Source organism: Cnephaeus nilssonii, assembly GCF_951640355.1.
Source record: "Cnephaeus nilssonii genome assembly, chromosome: 20".
NCBI lineage: Eukaryota > Metazoa > Chordata > Mammalia > Chiroptera > Vespertilionidae > Cnephaeus > Cnephaeus nilssonii.
This window is the reverse complement of record NC_137091.1, coordinates 50099904-50125709: the sequence shown is the minus strand read 5'-3', so window position 1 is coordinate 50125709 and position 25806 is coordinate 50099904. Positions and strand designations below refer to the sequence as shown.

Here is a 25806-nt window from a genome sequence, read left to right as displayed (position 1 = left end):
TAAGAAAACGCTCACCTGTGACCTGAGAACACACACGGGGGGTTCTGAGCCGTTTCCATCGCCCCGGAGGCGCGGAGCCCAGAACACACCCCGGTGATGACGGCGCTGACGGCCCCGCACCCGGAGGAGGCCCCGCGGTCTGAACAGACGCCCCGAGGACGGACACGGGCGCGTGGGGACGGGACGAACCAGCCCCTCGGACCGGGCCGCGCTTTCCCCGAGAAACGCCCCGCTTTCCTCCCCCAGCGCCGCCGGCCGGACCCCTCGGTCCCGGTTCTGTTTCTAAAGTTCCCGCCGGCGGAGAGCGGACCCCGGTCCGTCCGCACAGCCACGGCCGCCCTCTCCCCACGGCCTCCCCGCTCAGCGCCCCCTGCTGGGGGGAGGTCCGTGCTGCGGGCCTGTCCTCCCCGCACAGCCTGTCGGGGCCGGTCCTGCTGCCCCCGCCCCCCCATCCCAGCACTGCCCTTCCCCTCCCCCAAAGGGCGGCTCACAGCCCCTCACAGACAGCGGGGTTCACGGGGAGTCACCCCACACTGTCCTCACACCTCGGAGGGGACGGCCATGAGCTCTGGCCTGCGTGTCCCCGGCTCCCCTGCGGGTCCGAGAGGAGGCTCTGCGGGGCGGCCTGGGGCGCTGCGCTCTGTCCCCATGTGGCCCCTGAGATGCCAAAGGGGGGCCATCTCTGTTCCCCCAACTGGGGGGGGGGGCGCAGCTCCCAGGCCTTCCCCGGCTCGGGCTCCCGTGGGAACGGGTGCTGGTTCCCAAGGACACGGCCCCAGTCCTGTCCCCGGAGGCCGGGCCCTGGCCCCGCACCCGCCGCAGCGCCTCTGCTCCGGGGACTCAGCGGCCGCTCCCCGGAGGGACGGCCCAGCCTCAGCCCGGAGCGCCCGGGGCTCAGAGGACCCGGTGCGGGGGGACCTGTCCCAGGGCGATGGGCCCCGGTCCCCCACGGGTTCCCCTGCGAATGGGGCCGCCCCGGGGCCAGGGCCTGGGGGACCCGCCTGCACCCCAGGTTGAGGTCACAACCAGCCAGCGGGTCCCTGTGCGCCCCGGGGGGCGGCTGCCTCCTGTGACCGGCCCGGCCCGCAGGGGGCGCTGCCGGCTCTGCCTCCGTCTCCGCTGCTGCCGCTGGGCCCGGGGGTTCGGGCTGTGTCCCCGGTGTATTCTGGGCCCTTCTGCTCCGGGTCCCCCTCCCCGCACCCTCCGGGGGGAGGCCCCCCGCATTGGCTACGAGGCCGAGTCCCGGACCCGCCCCCCAAACGCGGGCAGGACGCGGCCGGGCAGGTCCAGGTGCGGCCTCCCCGCGGAGGGAACTGGGCGCCGCCCCAGGCGGGCCCCTGGGTCCTGGGCTGCAGGGGGCGCAGAGGGGTCCCCGAGTCACCGTCAGGCCCGGAGCCCACAGAGGCGGCCTGAGGCTCGGGTGCCTCTGCCGGGCCCCCCTGCCACCCGCGGGTCCGCAGGGTCCTCAGGGGCCGGGCCTCCCTGTGGCCGAGCCGCTCGGCCCGCAGCCCCCGCGGTCGCTGGCGGCTCCGCTGCAGGGGGACCTCGGCCTTGAGCCCCAGGGGAGGCCGGCGGGGGCGGCGCTCCGGGGCCTCCTCTCCCGCTGCCGGGCGGCCCAGGACGGGCACCGGGGCTCCGGGCACAGCTCGCTCCCGTCTGGGTGCGTCCGCCCCGGGACCCCCCTCCCCGCAGGGCTGCGCTCCCGGCTGGGCCTGTGCGGGTCCCGCAGCGCGTCCTGCTTCCCCGCCGCTTCCCCGGCCAGAGCGGCCGGTCTGCCGCGCCCTCACGTCCAGGCTCCGTCTGAGAACAGCCCGCGGCCCGGGTTCCCCTCCGTGGCGCCCGCGGCCCAGCCCGGCGTCCCCCCGAAAGGCCTCGCCCTGAGGACGGGTCCCCGAGGAGGTCAGCGCTGGGGGGGCAGGGCCGCTGGGTGGGGGGGGGGAGGGGGAGTCGGGCTCAGGGCGGGGCCCCCCCGCAGGTGTTGGGTGCCCCGGGGCCCGCAGCCCCCTGCTCTGTCCTGTGTTTATTGGCGCTGAAGGTGTGAGCACACCCAACATGCAAGTTAGTGCCACTCACATGAGATGGTACACACACTCACGCACATATACACACACACCGTCACACACACATTCACACACTCACAAGCACACACTCACACGCACAAGCACACACTCACACACACACATTCACACACTCACACACACAAGCACATGCACACTTACACACATACACGCACACACACATTATATATATATATATATAAAGAGAGAGAGAGAGAGAGAGAGAGAGAGAGAGAGAGAGAGAGAGAGGAGACAGAGGTTAATTCTCACTGGAGGATATTTTCCCAGTGATTTTTCTCTCTTTTAGAGAGAGCACAAGGGAGGGAGGAGGAGAAGGAGAGAGGGAGGCAGCACCCCTGTGTGAGAGACACACCCATTGGCTGCCTTGCACGAGGGGAGGAGTCTGCAACCCAGGCACGTGGGTCCTGCGTGTCCCACTGTGCGCACCTGGAGAGCAGGGTTTTCATTTGTTTCTTTGCTTTAAAGATGTTCAGAGAGAGAGGAACGGAGAGGGATGGGCTGCCCCTGCAGGCCCCCTATTGAGGATGGAGTCAGACACCAGGGCGTGTGCCCTCATAGGGAATGGAACCTGGGCCTCCTGGTGCGTGGGCCACCCTCACTCATGAGCCACAGCGGCCAGGCTGGAGAGAGGGTGTTCTGTCTGTCTTCATTACGTAAGCATCAGGCCCACAGGAAGCCTGGAGCACAGGCCTCACTCCCACTACATGTTAGTGTTGGATGGATGGATGGATGGATGGATGGATGGATGGATGGATGGATGGGTAAATAGATGGATGGATGGATGGATGGATGAATGGATGGATGAATGGATGGATGGATGGATGGATGGATGGATGGGTAAATAGATGGACGGATGGATGAAGGATGGATGGATGGATGGGTAAATAGATGGATGGATGGATGGGTGAATAGATGGATGGATGAAGGATGGATGAGTGAATGAATGGATGGATGGGTGGAAGGAAGGATGGATGAATGAATGGATGCATGCATGGATAGATGGATGAATGCGGGGACCAGGTTCCTTACTGCTGACCTGAGACAGGAAGGAAGGTTGACTCTGTGCATGGAGAGTCCAGGACGTCTCCGAAGGGAGCCACTTTACCCCTGATCAAATCTCCCCCAGCCGCTGCGGGATTATTGGTGATTAGGCAATTGTCCAGATGGTCCCACCAGCAGCTGAACGACGGGCAGGAACAGGGGCCTGTGCATCCTGTGGACGGTCTGAGCTCCGAGTCACAGCTGTTCTCTGGGTTGAACGGAAACCCACGGCTTCATCACAGTCCTCCCCTCCATTCATTGTACAGTCACACCTCATTCCCACCGGGCCCGTCCTCAGGGCTCCACTGCTCCCACCGTCAGGCTGACACCAGGATGAGCGCAGGCTGAGCCTCTCCCCTGGGACAGGAAGCTGGTCTCTCCCTGATGGAACCGCCATGGTCCTTCCTACGGGGCCCAGGGATGTTCAGCCTGGAGCCTGTCCCCTGTGAGCTGTGCTGACGCTGCTCAGAGTCCTGGGATCCCTAATGTCCACACGGCCCCACAGGAGACCATGATGTGCTGCCTTACTCACCCACAGAGTCCTGGGATCCCTAATGTCCACAGGGCCCCACAGGACACCATGATGTGCTGCCTTAGCCACCACACAGTCCTGCTCTTTGGTGACTTACTATACAAGCACTATATTATTTCTCCTCCCCCTCCTCCCTCTCCTCCTCCTCCTTCCCCCTCTCCTCCTCCTCCCTCTCCTCCTCCTCCTTCCTCCTCCCACCTCCCCCTCCCCCCACTCCTCCTCCTCCTCCCCCCTCTCCTCCCCTCCTCCCTCCTTCTCCCCTCCCCCTCTTACCTCCTTCTCCTCCCCTCCCCTTCCTCCTTCCCCCTCTCCTCCTCTCCCCTCCCCCCTTCTTTTCCCCATCCCCCTCTTACCGCCTCCTCCTCCCCATCTCCCTCCCCCTCCCCCTCCTGCTTCTTCTTGAGGTTTTACCCTGGAAAGAATTATTCTTGACATACAGACAGGATTTAGGGAGAGTAATAATTAGGACAGACAGACAGATACCCTCAGAACCTAAAATTGAGAAAGAATCAGAACAAATAGGAAATTGAGTGATATTACAAAGATAAAATTTTAAAAATAGATGACAAGATGAAGGATCACATGCCCAGATGGACAAATCCCAGTCACAGAGTGGATTTTCACAGGGTGAAGTTACGATCGACAACACTCACAGAACATTCCAGTCCTCAGGGGACACTCTTCAGTTTCATTTGGTCACACACTGGACCCCATCCCAACTCACCCCTCCCTAGATTTCTACCCCACAGGTGAGTCCCGTCAGCTTTTGAGGGAAGGAATGTCACAGCGGCCTCCTCCCTGCACCTGCTCTCTCTCCACATCATGTCCCCCCCTCCTCGCACTGGCTCTTGTGGTCGCAGCGTATCCACTCTCAGGGCTGCAGGGTTCTGTCCTATGGACACACCACACTCCTCCGCTACTGCTCATGTGCATTTGTCTTATATGTAGATTTTGCAAACTGTGCAGCTAAGAGTATGTTCTCCATATGTTCTGGCACACGTTTGTATGTGCGTCTATTGTGGTTATAACCAGGCGTGGAATTGCTAGGGCATTGGGTGTAGTGAGTTCTACCAAAGATTTTCACAGTATTTGAAACAACTTACTCTCCCACTAGGAATATATGAGAGATACCATGAGTCCAAATTCGTGCTAACAATTGATTCTGTCTCTTTCATTTTTGCTCTCCTGGGATGTGTCCACCAATACCACATTGTGGCTGAATTTCAGTTTCTCCTCTGAATAAAACTGTTGGCCACTTTTCATAAATGTGTGAAACATGTAAACATCCTCAAAGGACGATGGATTCGACACGTTGTTCATGAGTGAGTGGACACTAGTAAGGTGCCAGCGTCCTTAACTACTGGGACCCTTTAGCTATTAATGGATCTGTGGGCAGAGACCTGTGGGATGAGAGAAAGTGCCTGGTCCTTGCCCCCGGCTCCTGGCACTGAGCTCCTAAACCCTGGGCACTTCCTGAGTGACAGGTGTCTTTGGGATGCTGATGAGGTGGCTCTTGGCTGAGGGGCCTGGAGGTTTCAGGTCCCAGAAAGACCAAGCTGGTCAGAGGGTTGGAACGTTCAGGCCCTAGAAGGAGGCGGAGCAGGAGGAGCCTGAACACCCATCTCTCCACACCACAGAGTCCTGGGTGCAGGGACCCTGGGCCTGCGGGACAGTGACGGCAAAAATGAGCCCTGATACTGTCAGACGGGGACGCCCAGAGAATGAAACCATAACTCACACATGAAATAATATCTCCATAATAGTATTTAATATCTACATAATATCTACAAAATCAAATAAACACCAAACACCCAGGAGGGGAGGGCGGAGGGCGGGGCCCAGGCCTGAGCCCAGGCTGACCTGCCCCAGGAAGCTCGCTGTCCAGGGTCCTGGAGAGGCGCTGCATTAGGACACGGGACAAGGCCTGGGGGATGGGAGTCCCTGTGACCACAGGTCCTGGTGGGACAGGGTTCCCCTAATGGACAGGTCAGAGGAGCAGAGAGGTGACCCGGCCGAGGAGTGACCGTGTTAAAGGCCACGATGCACTGAGCACCCCCTGGGCACAGGACCCGACCACAGTCGTCTTCAAAACCTCTCCTGTCCACACCTGGGACAGCTCAGCGCAGCAAACACATGAGCTCTGGAAAGTTCTTGGTGTTTATATGTATTTGCCTCAAAATGTAGGATGTTCTCCTTTAATTTACCCAACAACCCTTATGGCAAGAAATGAACAGTCACCTCCAGAACCTCATTTCAACGTAGAAGGAACAGCTTGCAGCTGAGAGCATGAGAAAGTAAAGACCGGGATGGTGAGGGCCCAGCCCGCCGCTGCTGGACAGGAGAGTGTGGGGAGCAGGGCGGGGCCGCCCCCATCAGAGGTTCCTGAGTCAGGAAGTGGGAGCGTGGACACACCTTCCATCACTCAGTCCCCACAGGGCAGCTCCTCACGCTGTGGAGGACAATCATCATGAGCAGATCCAGGGCAGTGGCTGGAACTGGTGACATTCTCAAACCCACTTCATGCTCACAGTGTCCCACAGACTCCCCACCGCCCAGGCCTCCCTCTGCCCACCCCTCCCCACGGCAGGTCTCACCTTTAGAAGCCGAGAGAGACACATCAGAGCCCTGGGCGCTGTCACCGCCTGGGGGGGACACACCAGGACGGGGTCAGAGGCCATGGCAGAAGACAAAGGAGGAACTATGGGGGAGAGTGGGACCCCCATGGTTCCCATCTGCACTCTCACAGGGTCTCAGGGGTCACCCCTCCATACTCACTGGCAGCCTGAGCGTAACTCCCTCCTTCTCCACCTGCGGGAAGAAAACATCCCGTGAGAGACCAGGGAGGAGGCAGGGCCAGGAGGTCCTAAAGGAAGCCCCAGTCCTGGGCCCAGAGAAGTTTCCAGAACCCTGTGTACAGACCCAGGGCAGGACCAGGAAACCTGAGGGAAGTGCACGTGTGGGGACGGGACCCACCGCCCTCCTGGAGGTCTGTGCTCAGCAGGGACCTGCCCTCTGACCTAGGGCTGCTGGGAACGGGGTCCCACCACCAGCATCATCAGGTGGTAAGTGGGTCCCTCATTTCCCACGGGCCTCACTAAGGAGCGAGTGTGAGCACAGAGCCCCACACTGGCCATCACACGCATGGGGACGGTGCTTCCCGTGAATGAGGCGGGACACACGTCTACCTGGGCTTGAACCCCCAGTGGGACAGACACTCAGACCCCGCCCCTGCCCACCTGAGCGCCTCCTGCCCCACATCACAGCTCCAGCCACAGCTCCCAGCAGAACCAGGCCCCCAGCGATGCCCAGGATGATGGCGATGAAGGTGTGAGGAGGCGGCTCTGGGGGGAGAAGGGAAGGGAGGGTGAGGGCCTGACCCCAGGCCTCAGCCCCAACCCCACTGAGGCCCCCAGGGCCCCCGCTGCCCTGAGAAGGGGCTCTGTGCCCACGGCCCTCCTCACCCCATCTCAGGGTCAGGGGCTCGGGCAGCCCCTCGTGCTGCACATGGCACGTGTATCTCTGCTCCTCGCCAGGGGGCACCCCCACGGCCGCCCACTTCTGGAAGGTGCCGTCCCCCGCAGGCCTGGTCTCCACCAGCTCCATGTCCTGGGTCTGGTCCTCCCCGTCACGCTGCCAGGTCAGGCTGATGTCCGCAGGGTAGAAGCCCAGCGCCCAGCACCTCAGGGTGACCTCACGGGCAGAGACGGGGTGGTGGGTCACGTGTGCCTTTGGAGGGTCTAAGGGGAGGGGAGTAAATGCAGGAATTTTGCATCCGCCATGGGACACTCCAGCAGCACCCATGTGACCATCCTGAGAGTGGACAGACACCATGTGTCTCAGAAAAGCTGGGGTCAGGCCTCAGACACAGGCAGTGTGGGCCAGCGCACAAGGCCTGAGAGAGAATGTCCCCGTGGGTCCCAGAGCCCCTGCAGGAGGGGGAGTCCCTCTGGTACCTGACCTGGATATCCAGGGGAACCCCCGCCCCAGCCCAAGGAGGGGTGTCTGACACTGACCCCCTGTCCTGTCTCCTTGTAGGAGACCCAGCCCCAGGGAGATGGGGCGGCTCCAGGGCCCCTGTTACCTGTGCGCTGCAGGGTCTCCTTCCCTTTGTCCAGGTAAAGGAGGAGCCACTTCACACACTCCCCCTCCAGGTAACTCTTCTTTTTCTCTGCCATACCGGCCGCCTCCCACTTGCGCTTTGTGATCTCAGCCGCTGCATCGGCGGCGGTCCAGGAGGTCAGGTCCTCATTCAGGGCGATGTAGTCGGTGCCGTCGTAGGCGTATTGCTGGTACCCGCGAAGGAGGCGTCCGTCGGGTCCCACATCACAGCCTCTAATCCTCTGGAAGGTGTGAGACCCTGACCCCGCCCCGAGGTCAGCCCCGCCCCGAGGTCAGCACCGCCCCGCCCGCCCCGCAGGGACTGAATCTAAACAGAGAGTGAAATCGGGTCACAGTCCCCGCGGGCTCCTCCCGGGTGGGGGTCGGGCGGGTCCCGCCGCCTCGGGGTGACCCTCTGACACAAACCCTCGGGGCGACCCGGCCCGTCGTGGGGAGGGGGGTCGTGACGGGCCCGGCGCGCGGCTCACCGTCCTCGCTCTGGTTGTAGTAGCCGCGCAGGTTCTGCAGTTTCACTCCGAAAAGCTCTGCGTGTCGCTTTTCCCTCTGCGTGTTCCGCTCCCAATACCCCGGGTCCTCCTCCTCCACCCACGGCTGCTGCATCCACGGCGCCCGCGGCTCCATCCTCCCACTCGCCGCGTCGCTGTCGAACCGCACGAACTGCGTGTCGTCCACGAAGCCGACGGAGAGGAAGCGGGGCTCCCCGCGGCCGGGCCGGGAGATGGCGGTGGTAAAATACCTCAGGGAGTGGGGGCCTGGGGGGCGGACGCGGGGCAGGGCCGGGGCTGGACACGCGCCTTCCCGGGCCCGCGCCCCCGCCGGGTCCCCTCGCTCCTCCCCGCACAGCCGCCCCCTCCGACCCCGCACTCACGGGCCCGGCTGGGGGTCAGGACCAGCGCCCCCGACAGCAGAAGGAGGAGGGTGGGGGGCCGCATGACCCGCATCCTCGGCGTCGGGGGGACCTTCTGATCCCAGGGGCTCCTGGAGATGGTCTAACCTGGAAGCAGACAGCCAATGGGAGTGAGCAGTGCGGCTGCGTCATGCGTATCCGGGAAGGAGGACTCAGCAGGGATGTGAGATGGAGAGGGAACCCCGGGGACAAGGGGAGCCGCAACCCTGAGCGGCTCTGCTCCAGACTCCTCCCTGGGCTGAGACCTGAGCGCCAGGCCTGGGCCTGGGCCCGGGCTGCCCTCCTCCTGCAGGGGGAGCTCTCCGCCCATTTCCCCCTAAAGGAGCATCAGGCTGGGGCTCTGAGCTCCAGTTCCCCCAGAGCAGGGAGGCGGCCATCAAAGCTGTGGCAGCTCCTGTGAGTGAACAGCAAGGGGCCCTCAGGCACAGCCCACAGGGGCCATGGGCGGGCTCAGGGAGTGACGTCAATCAGAGGCACGGTCTTCATGCCACTAGAGACCCCTGACGCCATTCCCGAGGACAAGCAGGGAGACTCCAGTTTTTTAAAATCCCAGAGTCACCAAAGCCCTTTCCCTTCAGGAGCAGTGGGTGCAGCTTATGAAACTGCTGTGCAGGTCGCACGGGAGGGGCCAGTGAGTCCCATCACCCTCAGCTCCTGCACCTCCAGATCCGCTCCTCTTCTCACCTCCCCACTCGCTGGCTCAGGACACCGGGACCCCCCGCATTGAGTTCTCAGGACCCCGTTCCCTCATCTGTGACACGGGATGGTGACAGGACCGTGGGGAGGAGCCCAGGGCAGGGGGTGGGAGCTCCGGCCTCTGGACCCCACCGCTCCCACCTGGTGTCGAGGTCCCTCAGGAGTGAGCTCAGTGCCCCTGGGGATGTTGCTTCCCACCCTGTGCCTCTGCTTCCTCCTGGGAGAGAGGAACGTGGACGTTAGTGCAGAACAGAGGTCAAGGGGGTGTGCCCACCGTGTGCTCTCCATGCTCACTCTGCTCACACGGCTGGGACATGTGAGCTCTCACACAGAGTTCATAGGAGGAGTAGAAGCCACAGTGATGGGAGATAGGACTGGGTTCCATGTTGGATTGTTTGTGGTGACCTGGAATGAGAGGATAAAACATTAAAATGTCAGATGGGAAGGACAGAGCCGGCATGTTGCACCCGTCAAACTATTTGACAAATAGAGATGATTTCTCCGGCAATTTCTCTCTCCCTTTGCTGCCTCACGTGCACAGAGCAACTCTCACTCACACCACAGAGAGCGCACAGAGAGGAAAGAGCCCCCACCACCCAGGGAGATGGAGACAACGCAGCCCAAGGCAGGGTTTCAGCAGGAAACACACAAGGTCCTGATATCACCGGCCAGCGTGGCCCAGTGGTTGGGCATCCCCCCATGCACCAAGGGATGGCCAATTCCGTTCCCAGTCGGGCTCATGCCTGGGTAGCAGCTCAGTCCCCAGTGGGGTGCGTTATGGAGGCAGCAGATGTTTCTCATCAACGTTTCTATCTCTCTCTCCCTCTCCTTCCCGCTCTCCTTAAAAATCACTGAAACATATATTTTAAGTGGTCTTTTATCATGCTATTATATCACAGACTAAGATTCTGGGTGAATATCTGTCTGTGCGTGCATGCGTGTGTGTGTGTGTGTGTGTGTGTGTGTGTGTGTGAAGAAACCTTATTTTATGTCAGAATGTTAAAGTTATCACCCAAATTCTACACACCAATGTCATCCGTTTTACAATGGTTTTCACACCCCAGCCTCCGGCTCGGTCAGGTCTGAGAAGAGGAGCAGACCCTCTGCACACGGTGAGCCGCTCAGTGGCCCTGGCCGTCCTACCCTTGGCTCAGATCCCAAAGGGAGCCCCGTGCTGGGTCCCTCATTGTCGGGGACTCTAGGACACAGAGAGGTGCGGGAAGCCCAGCATTGGCGGGAACCCCACCCTGGGACACTCCCCAGCACATACCCTCCCCCCCCCCCCAGCCCAGCAGAGCGAGCAGAAGCAGCTCAGATACAGGTGGGGCAGCGCCTGTCCTGCCCCATGTGAGACCCACCCCAGTTCCATGTCCCCTCCTGGGACCACCCTCCTGTCCTGGTCTCTGCCCTGAGGTTGGACGCGAGGAAGACCTCACAGGGCTGGTCTTTGCTCCTGAGCTCTGGGCAGGGATGTGTCATCGAGGACGAGCCGGGGCCCTGAGTCCATAGTTACAGGGACAGGGCTCCTGGACCTTCTCCTCCCACAGAGAAGCATTATCATGTCACCGGAGGCTCAGGTGACACTGTCTGTGGGGAGAGTCTGGGACGTCTCCAAAGAGGAGCGACTTTATCCCCTCACATCTCTACCCGCCCCTGCGGCGATTATTGCTAATTTGGCCATTAATGTGTCAGATAGAGAGGGAACCCCTGGGAAGGGGAGTTGCCAGCACTCCTGAGGTGGGCCTGAGGGGAGGCACTGAGTAAGCTGGCCACGCCTCCCTGCCCTGACCAGCAGAGGGCGCTCTGACACGGATCCCATTTTGTGGGAAGCCAGCCCCATGGATTCCTGCGCCCCCACCTGGTTTGTAGGAAGCCACCCCCAAGCCTGTGATACCATCTCCCACGTCTGGTCCATCGACCTTCCTTCCTGAAGGCTGTCCTCATGGCCTCACCAGCAGCTGAACGACGGGCAGGACCAGCTGCCTGTGCTCCCTGTGGACGGTCTGAGCTCCGAGTCACAGCTGTTCTCCGGGGTGAACGGAAACCCATGGCTGCATCACATTCCCCCCTCCATTCATTGTACAGTCACACCCCATTCCCCCTCCATTCATTGTACAGTCACACCCCATCCCCCCTCCATTCATTGTACAGTCACACCCCATCCCCCCTCCATTCATTGTACAGTCACACCCCATTCCCCCCTCCATTCATTGTACAGTCACACCCCATTCCCCCCTCCATTCATCATACAGTCACACCCCATTCCCCCTCCATTCATTGTACAGTCACACCCCATTCCCCCCTCCATTCATTGTACAGTCACACCCCATTCCCCCCCATTCATTGTACAATCACACCCCATTCCCCCCTCCATTCATTGTACAGTCACACCCCATTCCCCCCTCCACTCATTGTACAATCACACCCCATTCCCCCCCTCCATTCATTGTACAGTCACACCCCATTCCCCCCTCCATTCATCATACAGTCACACCCCATTCCCCCCTCCATTCATTGTACAGTCACACCCCATTCCCCCCTCCATTCATTGTACAATCACACCCCATTCCCCCCCTCCATTCATTGTACAGTCACACCCCATTCCCCCCTCCATTCATCATACAGTCACACCCCATTCCCCCCTCCATTCATTGTACAATCACACCCCATTCCCCACCTCCATTCATTGTACAGTCACACCCCATTCCCCCCTCTATTCATCATACAGTCACACCCCATTCCCCCCTCCATTCATCATACAGTCACACCCCATTCCCCCCTCCATTCATTGTACAGTCACACCCCATTCCCCCCTCCATTCATTGTACAGTCACACCCCATTCCCCCTCCATTCATTGTACAGTCACACCCCATTCCCCCCCTCCATTCATTGTACAGTCACATCCCATTCCTCCCCCTCCATTCATTGTACATCACACCCCATCCCCCCTCCATTCATTGTACAGTCACACCCCATTCCCCCCTCCATTATTTGTACAGTCACACCCCATTCCCCCCTCCATTCATTGTACAGTCACATCCCATTCCCCCCCCCTCCATTCATTTTACAATAACACCCGATTCCCACGTGGACACCGTCCTGGGGCTCCCCTGCTCCCACCGTCAGGCTGACACCAGGATGGGCGCAGGCTGAGCCTCTCCCCTGGGTCGGGAAGCTGGTCCCTCCCTGATGGAACCGCCAAGGTCCTTCCTACTGGGCCCAGAGATGTTCAGCCTGGAGCCTGTCCCCTGTGAGCTGTGCTAATGCTGCTCAGAGTCCTGGGATCCCTAATGTCCACAGGTCCCCACAGGAGACCATGATGTGCTGCCTTACTCACCCACAGAGTCCTGCGCTTTGGTGACTCACTGTATAACCACTAGCTCTCCTCCTCCTCCTCCACACTCTCTTCCCCTTTCTTCTTGTTCTTCTTCCTCCTCCTCTTCCTCTTCTTCCTCCACTTCTGCTTCTGCTTCTTTTTTTGAGGTTTTACCCTGGAAAGAATTATTCTTGACATACAGGCAGGATTTAGAAAAAGTAATAATTAGGACAAACAGAGAGATACCCTCAGAATCTAAAATTGGGAAAGAACCAGAACAAATAGGAAATTGGGTGAAATTACAAAGATAAAATTTTGATAATAGATTAAAAGATGAAGGATCACGTGCCGAGAGAGACGTGGACAAATTCCAGGTATAGAGTGGATTTTCACAGGGTAATGTTGGGATCAACAGCACTCACAGAACATTCCAGTCCTCAGCAGACCCTCTTCAGTGTTATTTGGTCACACACTGGCCCATCCCGACTCACCCCTACCTAGGTTTCTACCCCACAGGTGAGTTCCGTCAGCTTTTGAGGGAACAAAATGTCACAGGGGCCTCCTCCCTGCACCTGCTCTCTCTCCACATCATGTCCCCCCCTCCTCGCACTGGCTCTTGTGGTCGCAGCGTATCCACTCTCAGGGCTGCAGGGTTCTGTCCTATGGACACACCACACTCCTCCTCTACTGCTCATGTGCATTTGTCTTATATGTAGATTTTGCAAACTGTGCAGCTATGAGTAAGTTCTTCATATGTTTTGCACACATATGTATGTGTGTCTTTGGGGATATAACCAGGAGTGGAATAGCTGGGGCATTGGGTGTGGTGAGTACTGCCAAATGCTTTATGTATTTACTGCTGCCAAAGCATTTTCACAGTATTTGAAACAACTTACTCACCCACCAGGAATATATGAGAAATACAATGAGTCCAAATTCCTGCTAATAATTTACTTTCTCTGACTCTTTCATTTTTGCTCTCCTGGGAGGTGGGCACCAATATCACATTGTGGCTGAACTTGAATTTCCCCTCTGACTAAAACTGTTGGACAATTTTCACAAATGTGTGGAACATGTAACCATCCTCAACAGGAGGATGGACTGGACTCTTGTTCAAGAGTGGGTGGGACTATAGTAAGGTGCCACCATCCTTAACTAGTGGGGACGTTGGCTATTAATGGATCTGTGGGCAGAGAAAGTGTCTGGTCTTTGCCCCTGGCTCCTGGCACTGAGCTCCTAAACCCTGGGCACCTCCTGAGTGACAAGTGTCTTTAGGACGCTGATGAGGTGGCTCTTGGCTGAGGGGCCTGGAGAGCGTGAGGGTGGGGGCCAGTCCCCAGGAAGACCAAGCTGATCAGAGGGTTGGAACGTTCAGACCCTAGAAGGAGTCAGAGCAGGAGGAGCCTGAACACCCATCTCTCCACACCACAGAGTCCTGGGTGCAGGGACACTGGGCCTGCGGGACACTGACGGGTAACACGTTCCCTGTTGCTGTCAGATGGGGACGCCCAGATAATGAGACCATAACTCACACATGAAAACAGTAACAGGCATAATGTCTACAAAAGCGAAGAAACAACGAACCCCAGAAGATGGGTGCTGGGCCCCATCCAGTCCTGAGCCCAGGCTGACCTGCCCCAGGAAGCTCGCTGTCCAGGGTCCTGGAGAGGCGCTGCATTAGGACACGGGACAAGGCCTCAGAGATGTCTGAGTTCCTGTGACCACAGGTCCTGGTGGGACAGGGTTCCCTGAAGGACAGGTCAGAGGAGCAGAGAGGTGACCCGGCCGAGGAGTGACCACATCAAAGCCCAGAATGCACTGAGCACTCCCTGGGCACAGGCCCCGACAACACTTGGTCCTCACCACCTCCCCTGTCCACACCTGGGACAGCTCAGCACAGCAAACACATGAGCTCTGGAAAGTTCTTGGTGTTTATATTTATTTCCCTCAAAATGTAGGATCTTCTCCTTTAATTTACCCACCAACCCCTCATGGCAAGAAATGAACAAAGTCACCTCCAGAACCTCATTTCAATGCAACAGGAACAGCTTGCAGCTCAGAGCATGAGGAGGTAAAGACAACGATAGTGAGGGCCCAACCACCTCTGCAGACAGGTAAGTGTGGGGAGCAGGACTGGGCCAGGCCCCCAATCAGAGGTTCCTGAGTCAGGAAGTGGGAGCGTGGACACACCTTCCATCACTCAGTCCCCACAGGGCAGCTCCTCACGCTGTGGAGGACAATCATCATGAGCAGATTCAGGGCAGTCGCTGTAACTAGTGACATTCTCAAACCCACTTCATGCTCACAGTGTCCACAGACTCCCCACCACCCAGGCCTCCCTCTGCCCACCCCTCCCCACGGCATGTCTCCCCTTTAGAAGCCGAGAGAGACACATCAGAGCCCTGGGCGCTGTCACTGCCTAGAGTGCACACTCAGACCCCACCCCTGCCCACCTGAGCGCCTCCTCCCCCACATCATAGCTCCAGCCACAGCTCCCAGCAGAACCAGGCCCCCAGCGATGCCCAGGATGATGAAGATGAAGGTGTGAGGAGGCGGCTCTGGGAGGAGAAGGGAAGGGAGGTTGAGGGCCCTGACCCCAGGCCTCAGCCCCGACCCCACTGAGGTCCCCCAGGGCCCCTGCTGCCCTGAGAAGGGGCTCTGTGCCCACGGCCCTCCTCACCCCATCTCAGGGTCAGGGGCTCGGGCAGCCCCTCGTGCTGCACATGGCACGTGTATCTCTGCTCCTCACCAGGGAGCAACCTAGGGCCACCCACTTCTGGAAGGTGCCGTCCCCCGCAGGCCTGGTCTCCACCAGCTCCATGTCCTGGGTCTGGTCCTCCCCGTCACGCTGCCAGGTCAGGCTGATGTCCGCAGGGTAGAAGCCCCGTGCCCAGCACCTCAGGGTGACCTCATGGGCAGAGACGGGGTGATGGGTCACGTGTGCCTTTGGAGGGTCTGAGGGGAGAAAATGCAGGAACTTTGCATCCGCCATGGGACACTCCAGCAGCGCCCATGTGACCATCCTGAGAGTGGACAGACACCTGGGTGGGGGAGGGAGCACACAGCACACACACCAGCCTGGACAGAGGCACCTGGAAGAACCTCCTAGTCTTTAGAAAGTTCTAGAATCAGAGAGACACAGCGCAGGCAGGAGGCAGCTCTCTGAGGGGAGAAAAGGGATTTGTGGTCCTGACCTGGGTGGAGGCCACGTGACTCAGAAAAGCTGGGGTCAGGCCTCAGACACAGGGGGTGTGGGGCAGCGCACAAGGCCTGAGAGAGAAGGTCCCTGTGGGTCCCAGAGCCCCTGCAGGGACCATGGGAACCACTGATGGTTTGTTTCAGAGGGTCTCTGCACCCCAGGAGAGCCTGCACCCCTACCTCCTTCTGAGAGGAGTGGGAGTCCCACTGGTACCTGACCTGGTCATCCAGGGCGATTCCCTCGCTGACCCCAAGGAGGGGTGTCTGACACTGACCGCCTGTCCTGTCTCCTGTAGGAGCCCCAGCCCCGGAGAGGGGGGGGCAGGGCCCCTGGTACCTGCGCGCAGCAGGGTCTCCTTCCCTTTTTCCAGGAACATGCGCAGTGAGTGCACACACTCCCCCTCCAGGTAGCTTCTCTTTCTCTCTGCCACACCCACTGCCTCCCACTTGCATCGGGTGATCTGAGCCGCAGTGTAGTCCGAGGTCCAGGAGGTCAGTTCCTTGTTCAGGTCGAAGTAGTTGGCACAGTCATAAGCGTGACCATCATACCCGAGGAGGCGCCCGCCCACGGGGACTGAATCTGAACTGAAAGTGAAATCCTCGGCCTCCTCCCGGGTGGGGGGCGGGGGGGTCCTGCAGCCTTGCTGTGTCACTTGGACCAGGACCCTCGGGACGACCCCGGTCCGTCACGAAGAGGAATCTTGACTGTGTGGCTCACCGTCCTCACTCTGATTGTAGTAGCCAAGGGCAGTAGGCAGATACACTCAGAAATGCTGTGCATGGACCTTGGCCATCTGCGTGTTCCAGTCCCAATACTGCAGGTCCTCCTGCTCCACCCACAGCTGCTGCATCCAGGGTGTCTCCAGCTCACCATCCTTGTTCTGGTTGTAGTAGCCGAGCAGGATCTGCAGTTTCACTCGGAAAACCTGTGCTTTGCTCTTGACCCTCTGAGTCTCCCGGTCACAATACCCCGGGTCCTTCCGCTCCACCCATGGCTGCTGCATCCACAGCGCCTGCAGCTCCATCCTCGGACGTGCCGCGTTGCTGTTGAACCGCATGAACTGCGTGTCGTCCACGTAGCCGACGGAGAGGAAGCTGGGCTGCCCAGGGCTGGGCCGGTCATGCTGCTGTAGAAATACCTCAGGGAGTGGGGGTCTGGGAGGCGGATGGAGCAGCAGGAGGAGGGTGGAGGACCTCAGGACCCGTATTCTTAGAGTTGGGGACTATCTGAGTCCTGCGCTTCCGTGGGGAGGTTATAACCTGGAAGGCAGATTGGCTTCGCTTGAAACCAGACACCTAATGGTGCTAGAAGCCAATTCCAGCTTGTCATAACTGCAAGAGTTTCATCGAAAGGTTGATGGAACTTGGGGACTCAACAAGGGCTGAACCACATATGTTGTCACCTGTTGGGAATGGCTAAAGGCATTTCCCCAAACATGAAAAGGGATGATTGCTTGCTGCCAGACAGCTCAGGGCATCTTAATCTACATGTTATTGCCTCCTACTGGCCAAACACCTGAACAGCCTTAGGGAATTCCCCCAAATCTGACAGTAGACTCTGTATACAAACCTGGCCCTTTGCAGTGTATATCTCTGCCTCATCTCAGAAAAATTTGTGTTAATAAAAAGCATGGGGTCCTGAGACGAGGAGATCTTAGTTTCTTAAGCTAGGCTCCTCTGACCCCCAAATGCCTTTCTAAATTATATTTGGTCGCTGGACTCTTTAAGTTACCCACAGCCCTTTCTCCAGATTGCTGAACCCTTCTTAATGCTGGGACCAGAACCCCGGCACAATGAGAGTGAGCAATGAGGCTGCGTCATGTGTATCCCATAAGGAGGACTCAGCAGGGATGTGAGATGGAGAGGGAACCCCAGGGAGAAGGGGAGCCCCAACCCTGAGCGGCTCTGCTCCAGACTCCTCCCTGGGCTGAGACCTGAGCGCCCGGCCTGGGCCTAGGACTGGGCCTGCCCCTCCTACTGCAGGGGGATCTCTCTGCCCACTTCCCCCTAAAGGAGCATCAGGCTGGGGCTCTGAGCTCCAGTTCACCCAGAACATGCCAGGCGGCCAGTCAAAGCTGTGGAAGCTTCTGTGAGTGAACAGCAAGCAACCCTCAGGTACAGCCCACAGGGGCCATGGACGGGCTCAGTGAGTGATGTCAATCAGAGGCATGGTCTTCATGCCACTAGAGACCCCTGACGCCATTCCCGAGGACAAGCAAGAAGACTCCAGTTTTTTAAAATCCCAGAGTCACCAAATGCCCTTTTCCTTCAGGAACAGTGGGTGCAGCTTATGAAACTGCTGTGTAGGCTGCACGGGAAGGGGCCAGTGAGTCCCCATAACTCTCAGCTCCTGCACCTCCAGATCTGCTCCTCTTCTCACTTTCCCGCTCGCTTGCTCAGGACACTGGCACCCCTGGCATTGAGTTCTCAGGACCCCGTTCTCTCATCTGTGACACGGGATGGTGACAGGACCGTGGGGAGGAGCCCAGGGCAGGGGGTGGGAGCACCGGCCTCTGGACCCCACAGCTCTGACCTGATGTCAAGGTCCCTCAGGAGTGAGCTCAGTGCCCCTGGGGATGTTGCTTCCCACCCTGTGCCTCTGCTTCCTCCTGGGAGAGAGGAACGTGGACGTTAGTGCAGAACAGAGGTCAAGGGGGTGTGCCCACCGTGTGCTCTCCATGCTCACTCTGCTCACACGGCTGGGACATGTGAGCTCTCACACAGAGTTCATAGGAGGAGTAGAAGCTACAGTGATGGGAGATGGGACTGGCTTCCATGTTGGATTGTCTGTGGCGACCTGGGATGAGAGGATAAAACATTAAAATGTCAAATGGGAAGGACAGAGCCGGCATGTTGCACCCGTCAAACTATTTGACAAATAGAGATGGTCTCTCCAGCAATCTCTCTCTCTCCCTTTGCTGCCTCACGTGCACAGAGCAACTCTCACTCACACCATAGAGAGCGCACAGAGAGAAATGAGGCCCAACCTCCCAGGGAGACGGAGACCATTGCAGCCCAAGGTAGGATTTCAGGAGGAAATACACATGGTCCTGATATCACCAGGCCAGTGTTGCTCAGTGGTTGGGGATCCACCCATGCACCAACGGATGGCCAGTTCCCTTCCCAGTCGGGCTCATGCCTGGGTAGCAGCTCAGTCCCCAGTGGGGTGCGTTATGGAGGCAGCAGATGTTTCTCATCAACGTTTCTATCTCTCTCTCTCTCTCTCTCTCCTTCCCCTCTCCTTAAAAATCAATGAAACATATATTGTTCAGTGGTCTTTATATCATGTTATTATATCACAGACTAGGATTCTGGGTGAATATCTGTGTGTGTGTGTGTGTGTGTGTGTGTGTGTGTGTGTGTGTAGGGATCTTATTTTATGTCAGAATTTTAAATTTATCACCCAAATTCTACACACCAATGTCATCCATTTTACAATGGTTTTCACACCCCAGCCTCCGGCTCGGTCAGGTCTGAGAAGAGGAGCAGACCCTCTGCACACGGTGAGCAGCTCAGTGGCCCTGGCCGTCCTACCCTTGGCTCAGATCCCAAAGGGAGCCCCGTGCTGGGTCCCTCATTGTCGGGGACTCTAGGACACAGAGAGGTGCGGGAAGCCCAGCATTGGCGGGAACCCCACCCTGGGACACTCCCCAGCACATGCCCCCCCTCCCCCAGCCCAGAAGAGCGAGCAGAAGCAGCTCAGATACAGGTGGGGCAGCGCCTGTCCTACCCCATGTGAGACCCACCCCAGTTCCATGTCCCCTCCTGGGACCACCCTCCTGTCCTGGTCTCTGCCCTGAGGTTGGACGCGAGGAAGACCTCACGGGGCTGGTCTTTGCTCCTGAGCTCTGGGCAGGGATGTGTCATCGAGGACGAGCTGGGGTCCCTGAGTCCATAGTTACAGGGACAGGGCTCCTGGACCTTCTCCTCCCACAGAGAAGCGTTATCATGTCACCGGAGGCTCAGGTGACACTGTCTGTGGGGAGAGTCTGGGACGTCTCCAAAGAGGAGCGACTTTATCCCCTCACATCTCTACCCGCCCCTGCGGCGATTATTGCTAATTTGGCCTTTAATGTGTCAGATAGAGAGGGAACCCCGGGGAAGGGGAGTTCCCAGCACTCCTGAGGTGGGCCTGAGGGGAGGCACTGAGTAAGCTGGCCACGCCTCCCTGTCCTGACCAGCAGAGGGCGCTCTGACACGGATCCCATTTTGTGGGAAGCCAACCCCATGGATCCCTGCGCAACCACCCGGTTTGTAGGAAGCCAACCCCAAGCCTGCGATACCATCTCCCACGTCTTGTCCATCGACCTTCCTTCCTGAAGGCTGTCCTCATGGCCTCACCAGCCGCTGAACGACGGGCAGGACCAGGGGCCTGTGCTCCCTGTGGACGGTCTGAGCTCCGAGTCACAGCTGTTCTCCGGGGTGAACGGAAACCCATGGCTGCATCACATTCCCCCCTCCATTCATTGTACAATCACACCTCATCCCCCCTCCATTCATTGTACAATCACACCCCATTCCCCCCCTCCATTCATTGTACAGTCACACCCCATTCCCCCCCTCCATTCATTGTACAGTCACACCCCATTCCCCCCCTCCATTCATTATACAGTCACACCCCATTCCCATGGGGGCCCCGTCCTCAGGGCTCCCCTGCTCCCACCCTCAGGCTGACACTGCTGGGTCAGGAAGCTGGTCTCTCCCTGATGGAACCGCCACGGTCCTTCCTACGGGGCCCAGGGATGTTCAGCCTGGTGCCTGTCCCCTGTGAGCTGTGCTGACGTTGCTCAGAGTCCTGGGATCCCTAATGTCCACGCGGCCCCACAGGAGACCATGATGTGCTTCCTTAGCCATCCACACAGTCCTGCTCTTTGGTGACTCACTGTATAACCACTAGCTCTCCTCCTCCTCCTCCTTTCTCCTCCTCCTCCTCCTCCTCCTCCTCCTCCTCCTCCTCCTCCTCCTCCTCCTTCTCCTTCTTCTTCTTCTTCTTCTTCTTCTTCTTCTTCTTCTTCTTCTTCTTCTTCTTCTTCTTCCTCCATTTCTGCTTCTGCTTCTTTTTTTGAGGTTATCCTGGAAATAATTATTCTTGACATACAGACAGGATTCAGGGAAAGTAATAATTAGGACAGACAGAGCGATAGCCTCAGAATCTAAAATTGAGAAAGAACCAGAACAAATAGGAAATTGGGTGAAATTGCAAAGATAAAATTTTAATAATAGATGAAAAGGTGAAGGATCACATGCGCAGAGAGACGTGGACAAATCCCATGTATACAGTGGATTTTCACAGGGTGAAGGTGGGATCAACAACACTCACAGAACATTCCAGTCCTCAGCGGACCCTCTTGAGTGTTATTTGGTCACACACTGGCCCCATCCCGACTCACCCCTACCTAGATCTCTACATCACAGTTCAGTTCTATCAGCTTTTGAGGGAAGGAATGTTACAGGGACCTCCTCCCTGCACCTGCTCTCTCTCCACATCATGTCCCATCCTCCTCGCACTGGCTCTGGTGATTGTAGCGTATTCACTCTCAGGGCTGCAGGGTTCTGTCCTATGGACACACCACACTCCTCCGCTACTGCTCATGTGCATTTGTCTTATACGTAGATCTTTCTAATTGTGCAGCTGTAAGATCTTCATATGTTCTGGCACACATATGTATGAGTGTCTATTGGGGATATAAACAGGAGTGGAAATGCTTGGGCATTGGGTGAGAGAATGCTTGGATGTATTGAATGCTGCCAAAGCATTTTCAAAGTATTTGCAACAACTTACTCTCCCACTAGGAATATATGAGAAATACAGTGAATTCATGTTAACAATTGACTTTGTCTGACTCTTTCATTTTTGCTCTCCTGGGAGGTGGGCACCAATATCACATTGTGGCTGAACTTGAGTTTCCCCTATGAATAAATCTGTTAGGCAATTTTCATAAATGTGTGGGCCATGTAACCATCCTCAACAGGAGGATGGACTGGACTCTTGTTCATGAGTGAGTGGACTCTAGTAAGATGCCAGCATGCATAACTGTTGGGACACGTTGGCTCTTAATGGATCTGTGGGCAGAGACCTGTGGGATGAGAGAAAGTGTCTGGTCTTTGCCCCTGGCTCCTGGCACTGAGCCCCTAAACCCTGGGCGCCTCCTGAGTGACAAGTGTCTTTGGGAGGCTAATGAGGTGGCTCTTGGCTGAGGGGCCTGAAGAGCTTCAGGGTGGGGGATGGTCCCCAGGAAGACCAAGCTGATCAGAGGGCTGGAACGTTCAGGCCCTAGAAGGAGGCAAGAACATGAGGAGCCTGAAAACCCACCTTTCCACACCACAGAGTCCTGGGTGCAGGGACCCTGGGCCTGCGGGGCACTGACAGCAAAAATGAGCCCTGATACTGTCAGACGGGGACGCCCAGAGAATGAGACCACGACTCCTACACAAACACAGTAACAGGCATAATGTCCACAAGAGCAAAGAAACCACAAACTGCAGAAGTTGGGGCCTGAATTCAGGGTTCAGGCCTGAGCCTTCTATGACCAGGTCATGAAACGCCCTCGCTGTCCATGGTCCTGAAGATGCGCTTCATTAGCACCCAGGATAAGGCCTGGGAGATGTGAGTCCATGACCACACGTCCTGGTAGGACAGGGTTCCCCTGAGGGACAAGGTCAGAGGAGCAGAGAGGTTACCCGGCGAGGAGTGATCACGTCAAAGCCCACGATGCACTGAGCACTGACCAGGCACAGGCCCCGACCATGCTCCATCCACACAGCCCATCCTGTCCCTGCTGGAAACAAGCACAAAACTGTTTTCCTTTCAAAAATACTTAATTAAATGATCGCCTTTAATTAACTGGTCACAGTTCATGGCAAGAATAAAAAAACCAAATCAATTCACAGTCTCATTTCAATAGGGAGCAGGAAGTTGCAGCTCAGAGCACCTGGGAGGAAAGGCAGGGATGGGGAGGGCCCAGCCGCCTCTGCAGACAGGAAAGTGTGGGGAGCAGGGTGGGGCCGCCCCCATCAGAGGTTCCTGAGTCAGGAAGTGGGAGCGTGGACACATCTTCCATCACAAAGTCCCCACAAGGCAGCTCCTCACGCTGTGGAGGACAATCATCATGAGCAGATCCAGGGCAGTGGCTGGAACTGGTGACATTCTCAAACCCACTTCATGTTCACAGGGTCCCACAGACTCCCCACCACCCAGGCCTCCCTCTGCCCACCCCTCCCCACGGCAGGTCTCACCTTTAGAAGCCCAGAGAGACACATCAGAGCCCTGGGCGCTGTCACTGCCTGGGGGGGGGGGACACACAAGGACGGGGTCAGAGCCCAGGGCAGGAGACTAAGGAGGAACTATGGGGCGGGAGGAGTCCCCCATGGCTCCCATCTGCACTGTCCCAGGGTCTAAGGGTCACCCCTCCACTGGCAGCCTGAGCGTAGCTCCCTCCTTTTCCACCTGCGGGAAGTAAACATCCCGTGAGAGACCAGGGAGGAGGCAGGGCCAGGAGGTCCTAAAGGAAGCCCTAGTCCTGGGCCCAGAGAAGTTTCCAGAACCCTGTGTACAGACCCAGGGCAGGATCAGGAAACCTGAGGGAAGTGCATGTGAGGGGACTGGACCCACCGCCCTCCTGGAGGTCTGTGCTCAGCAGGGACCTGCCCTCTGACCTAGGGCTGCTGGGAATGGGGTCCTCACCACCAGCATCATCAGGGGATAAGTGGGTCCCTCATTTTCCCACGGGCCTCACTACAGAGTAAGTGTGAGCACAGAGCCCCACACTAACCATCACACGCGTGGGGATGGTGCTTCCCGTGAACGAGGCGGGACACACGACTACCTGGGCTTGAACCCCCAGTGGGACAGACAGACAGGCCCTACACCTGCCCACCTGAGCGCCTCCTCCCCCACATCACAGCTCCAGCCACAGCTCCCAGCAGAACCAGGCCCCCAGCGATGCCCAGGATGATGAAGATGAAGGTGTGAGGAGGCGGCTCTGGGAGAAGGGAGGGGAGGGTGAGGGCCTGACCACAGGCCTCAGCCTCGACCCCACTGAGTCCCCCAGGGCCCCCGCTGCCCTGAGAAGGGGCTCTGTGCCCACGGCCCTCCTCACCCCATCTCAGGGTCAGGGGCTCGGGCAGCCCCTCGTGCTGCACATGGCACGTGTATCTCTGCTCCTCGCCAGGGGGCACCCCCACGGCCGCCCACTTCTGGAAGGTGCCGTCCCCCGCAGGCCTGGTCTCCACCAGCTCCATGTCCTGGGTCAGGTCCTCCCCGTCACGCTGCCAGGTCAGGCTGATGTCCGCAGGGTAGAAGCCCCGTGCCCAGCACCTCAGGGTGACCTCACGGGCAGAGACGGGGTGGTGGGTCACGTGTGCCTTTGGAGGGTCTGAGGGGAGGGGACAAAATGCAGGAAGGTTGCATCTTCCATGGGACACTCCAGCAGCGCCCATGTGACCATCCTGAGAGTGGACAGACACCTGGGTGGAGGAGGGAGCACACAGCTCACACACCAGCCTGGACAAAGGCACCTGGAAGGACCTCCTAATCTTTAGAAAGTTCTAGAATCAGAGAGGCACATCCAGGGCAGGAGGCAGGTCTCTGAGGGGACAAAAGGGATTTGTGGTCCTGACCTGGGTGGAGGCCACGTGACTCAGAAAAGCTGGGGTCAGGCCTCAGACACAGGGGGTGTGGGGCAGTGCACAAGGCCTGAGAGAGAAGGTCCCCGTGGGTCCCAGAGCCCCTGCAGGGTCCATGGGAACCGCTGACGGGTTATTTCAGGGGGTCTCCCTGCACCCCAGAGAGCCTGCACCCCTAACTGTCCCTGAGAGGAGGGGGAGTCCCACTGGTACCTGACCTGGACATCCAGGGGAATCCCTCGCTGACCCCAAGGGGGGGTGTCTGACACTGACCCCCTGTCCTGTCTCCTTGTAGGAGCTCCAGCCCAGGGGGATGGGGGTCCCAGGTCCGCTGCTACCTGCTCGCTGCAGGGTCTCCTTCCCTTTGTCCAAGTAAAGGCGGAGCCACTTCACACACAGGCCCTCCAGGTAGCTCCTGTGATGCTTTGCCACATCCTCCGCCTCCCACTTGCGCTTTGTGATCTGAGCCGCTGTGTCGGCCGCGGTCCAGGAGGTCAGGTCCTCATTCAGGGCGATGTAGTCGGTGCCGTCGTAGGCGTATTGCTTGTACCCAAGGAGGAGGCGCCCTTCGGGTCCCAGGTGGCAGCCATACACCTCCTGGAAGGTGTGAGAACCTGACCCGGCCTCGAGGTCAGCCCCGCCCCGCCCGCCCCGCGGGGCCTGAATCTAAAACTGAAAGTGAAATCGGGTCACAGTCCCCGCGGGCTCCTCCCGGGTGGGGGCCGGGCGGATCAAGCCGCCTCGGGGTGACGCTCGGACCCCGACCCTTGGGGCGACCCCGGCCCGTCAGTGGGGAGGGGGGTCGTGACGGGTCCGGCGCGCGGCTCACCGTCCTCGCTCTGGTTGTAGTAGCCGAGCAGGTTCTGCAGGTTCACTCGGTAAGCATGTGCGTACCTCTTGCTGATCTGCGTGTTCCGGTCCCAATACCCCGGCCTCTCCCGCTCCACCCACGGCTGCTGCATCCAAGGCGCCCGCGGCTCCACCCTCGGACTCGCCGCGTCGCTGTCGAACCGCACGAACTGCGTGTCGTCCACGTAGCCGACGGAGAGGAAGCGGGGCTCCCCGCGGCCGGGCCGGGACCAGATGGTGCTGAAATAGCTCAGGGAGTGGGGGCCTGGGGGGCAGACGGGGGTCAGGGCTGGGCTGGACACGCGCCTTCCCGGGCCCGCGCCCCCGCCGGGTCCCCTCGCTCCTCCCCGCACAGCCGCCCCCTCCGACCCCGCACTCACCGGCCCGGCTGGGGGTCAGGACCAGCGCCCCCGAGAGCAGCAGCAGGAGGGTGGGGGGCCGCAT

General features: G+C 58.8%; 2 protein-coding genes and 1 pseudogene across 4 annotated transcripts in view; all 3 read right to left on the bottom strand.

The window, feature by feature from the left end:
* The window catches only part of LOC307116684 (popy Class I histocompatibility antigen, A-1 alpha chain-like), a 14290-nt gene extending 5560 nt beyond the window's left edge, over positions 1 to 8730 (bottom strand). The window contains exons 1-5 of the mRNA XM_079800855.1: positions 8639 to 8730; positions 8238 to 8522; positions 7733 to 8008; positions 7113 to 7388; positions 6888 to 6992 (exon numbers count right to left, since the gene is read on the bottom strand). Coding sequence (XP_079656981.1) covers positions 6888 to 6992; positions 7113 to 7388; positions 7733 to 8008; positions 8238 to 8522; positions 8639 to 8711 — 1015 coding nt within the window. The 5' untranslated portion in view covers positions 8712 to 8730. The remainder of the gene's footprint in view (positions 1 to 6887; positions 6993 to 7112; positions 7389 to 7732; positions 8009 to 8237; positions 8523 to 8638) is intronic.
* The window catches only part of LOC307116685 (class I histocompatibility antigen, Gogo-B*0101 alpha chain-like), a 43276-nt gene continuing 23455 nt past the window's right edge, over positions 5986 to 25806 (bottom strand). For both annotated transcript variants that reach the window (XM_079800857.1, XM_079800859.1), the window contains exon 8: positions 5986 to 6100. In XM_079800857.1, the coding sequence (XP_079656983.1) occupies positions 6096 to 6100 (5 nt within the window). In that variant the 3' untranslated portion in view covers positions 5986 to 6095. The remainder of the gene's footprint in view (positions 6101 to 25806) is intronic.
* Positions 6014 to 25806, bottom strand: LOC307116678 (patr class I histocompatibility antigen, B-2 alpha chain-like; annotated as a pseudogene). The gene is made up of 7 exons (XR_013815292.1): positions 25343 to 25806; positions 24852 to 25127; positions 23988 to 24263; positions 23766 to 23870; positions 23303 to 23335; positions 23125 to 23172; positions 6014 to 6100 (listed from the first exon to the last, which is right to left on the bottom strand). The product of XR_013815292.1 is annotated as a patr class I histocompatibility antigen, B-2 alpha chain-like (transcript).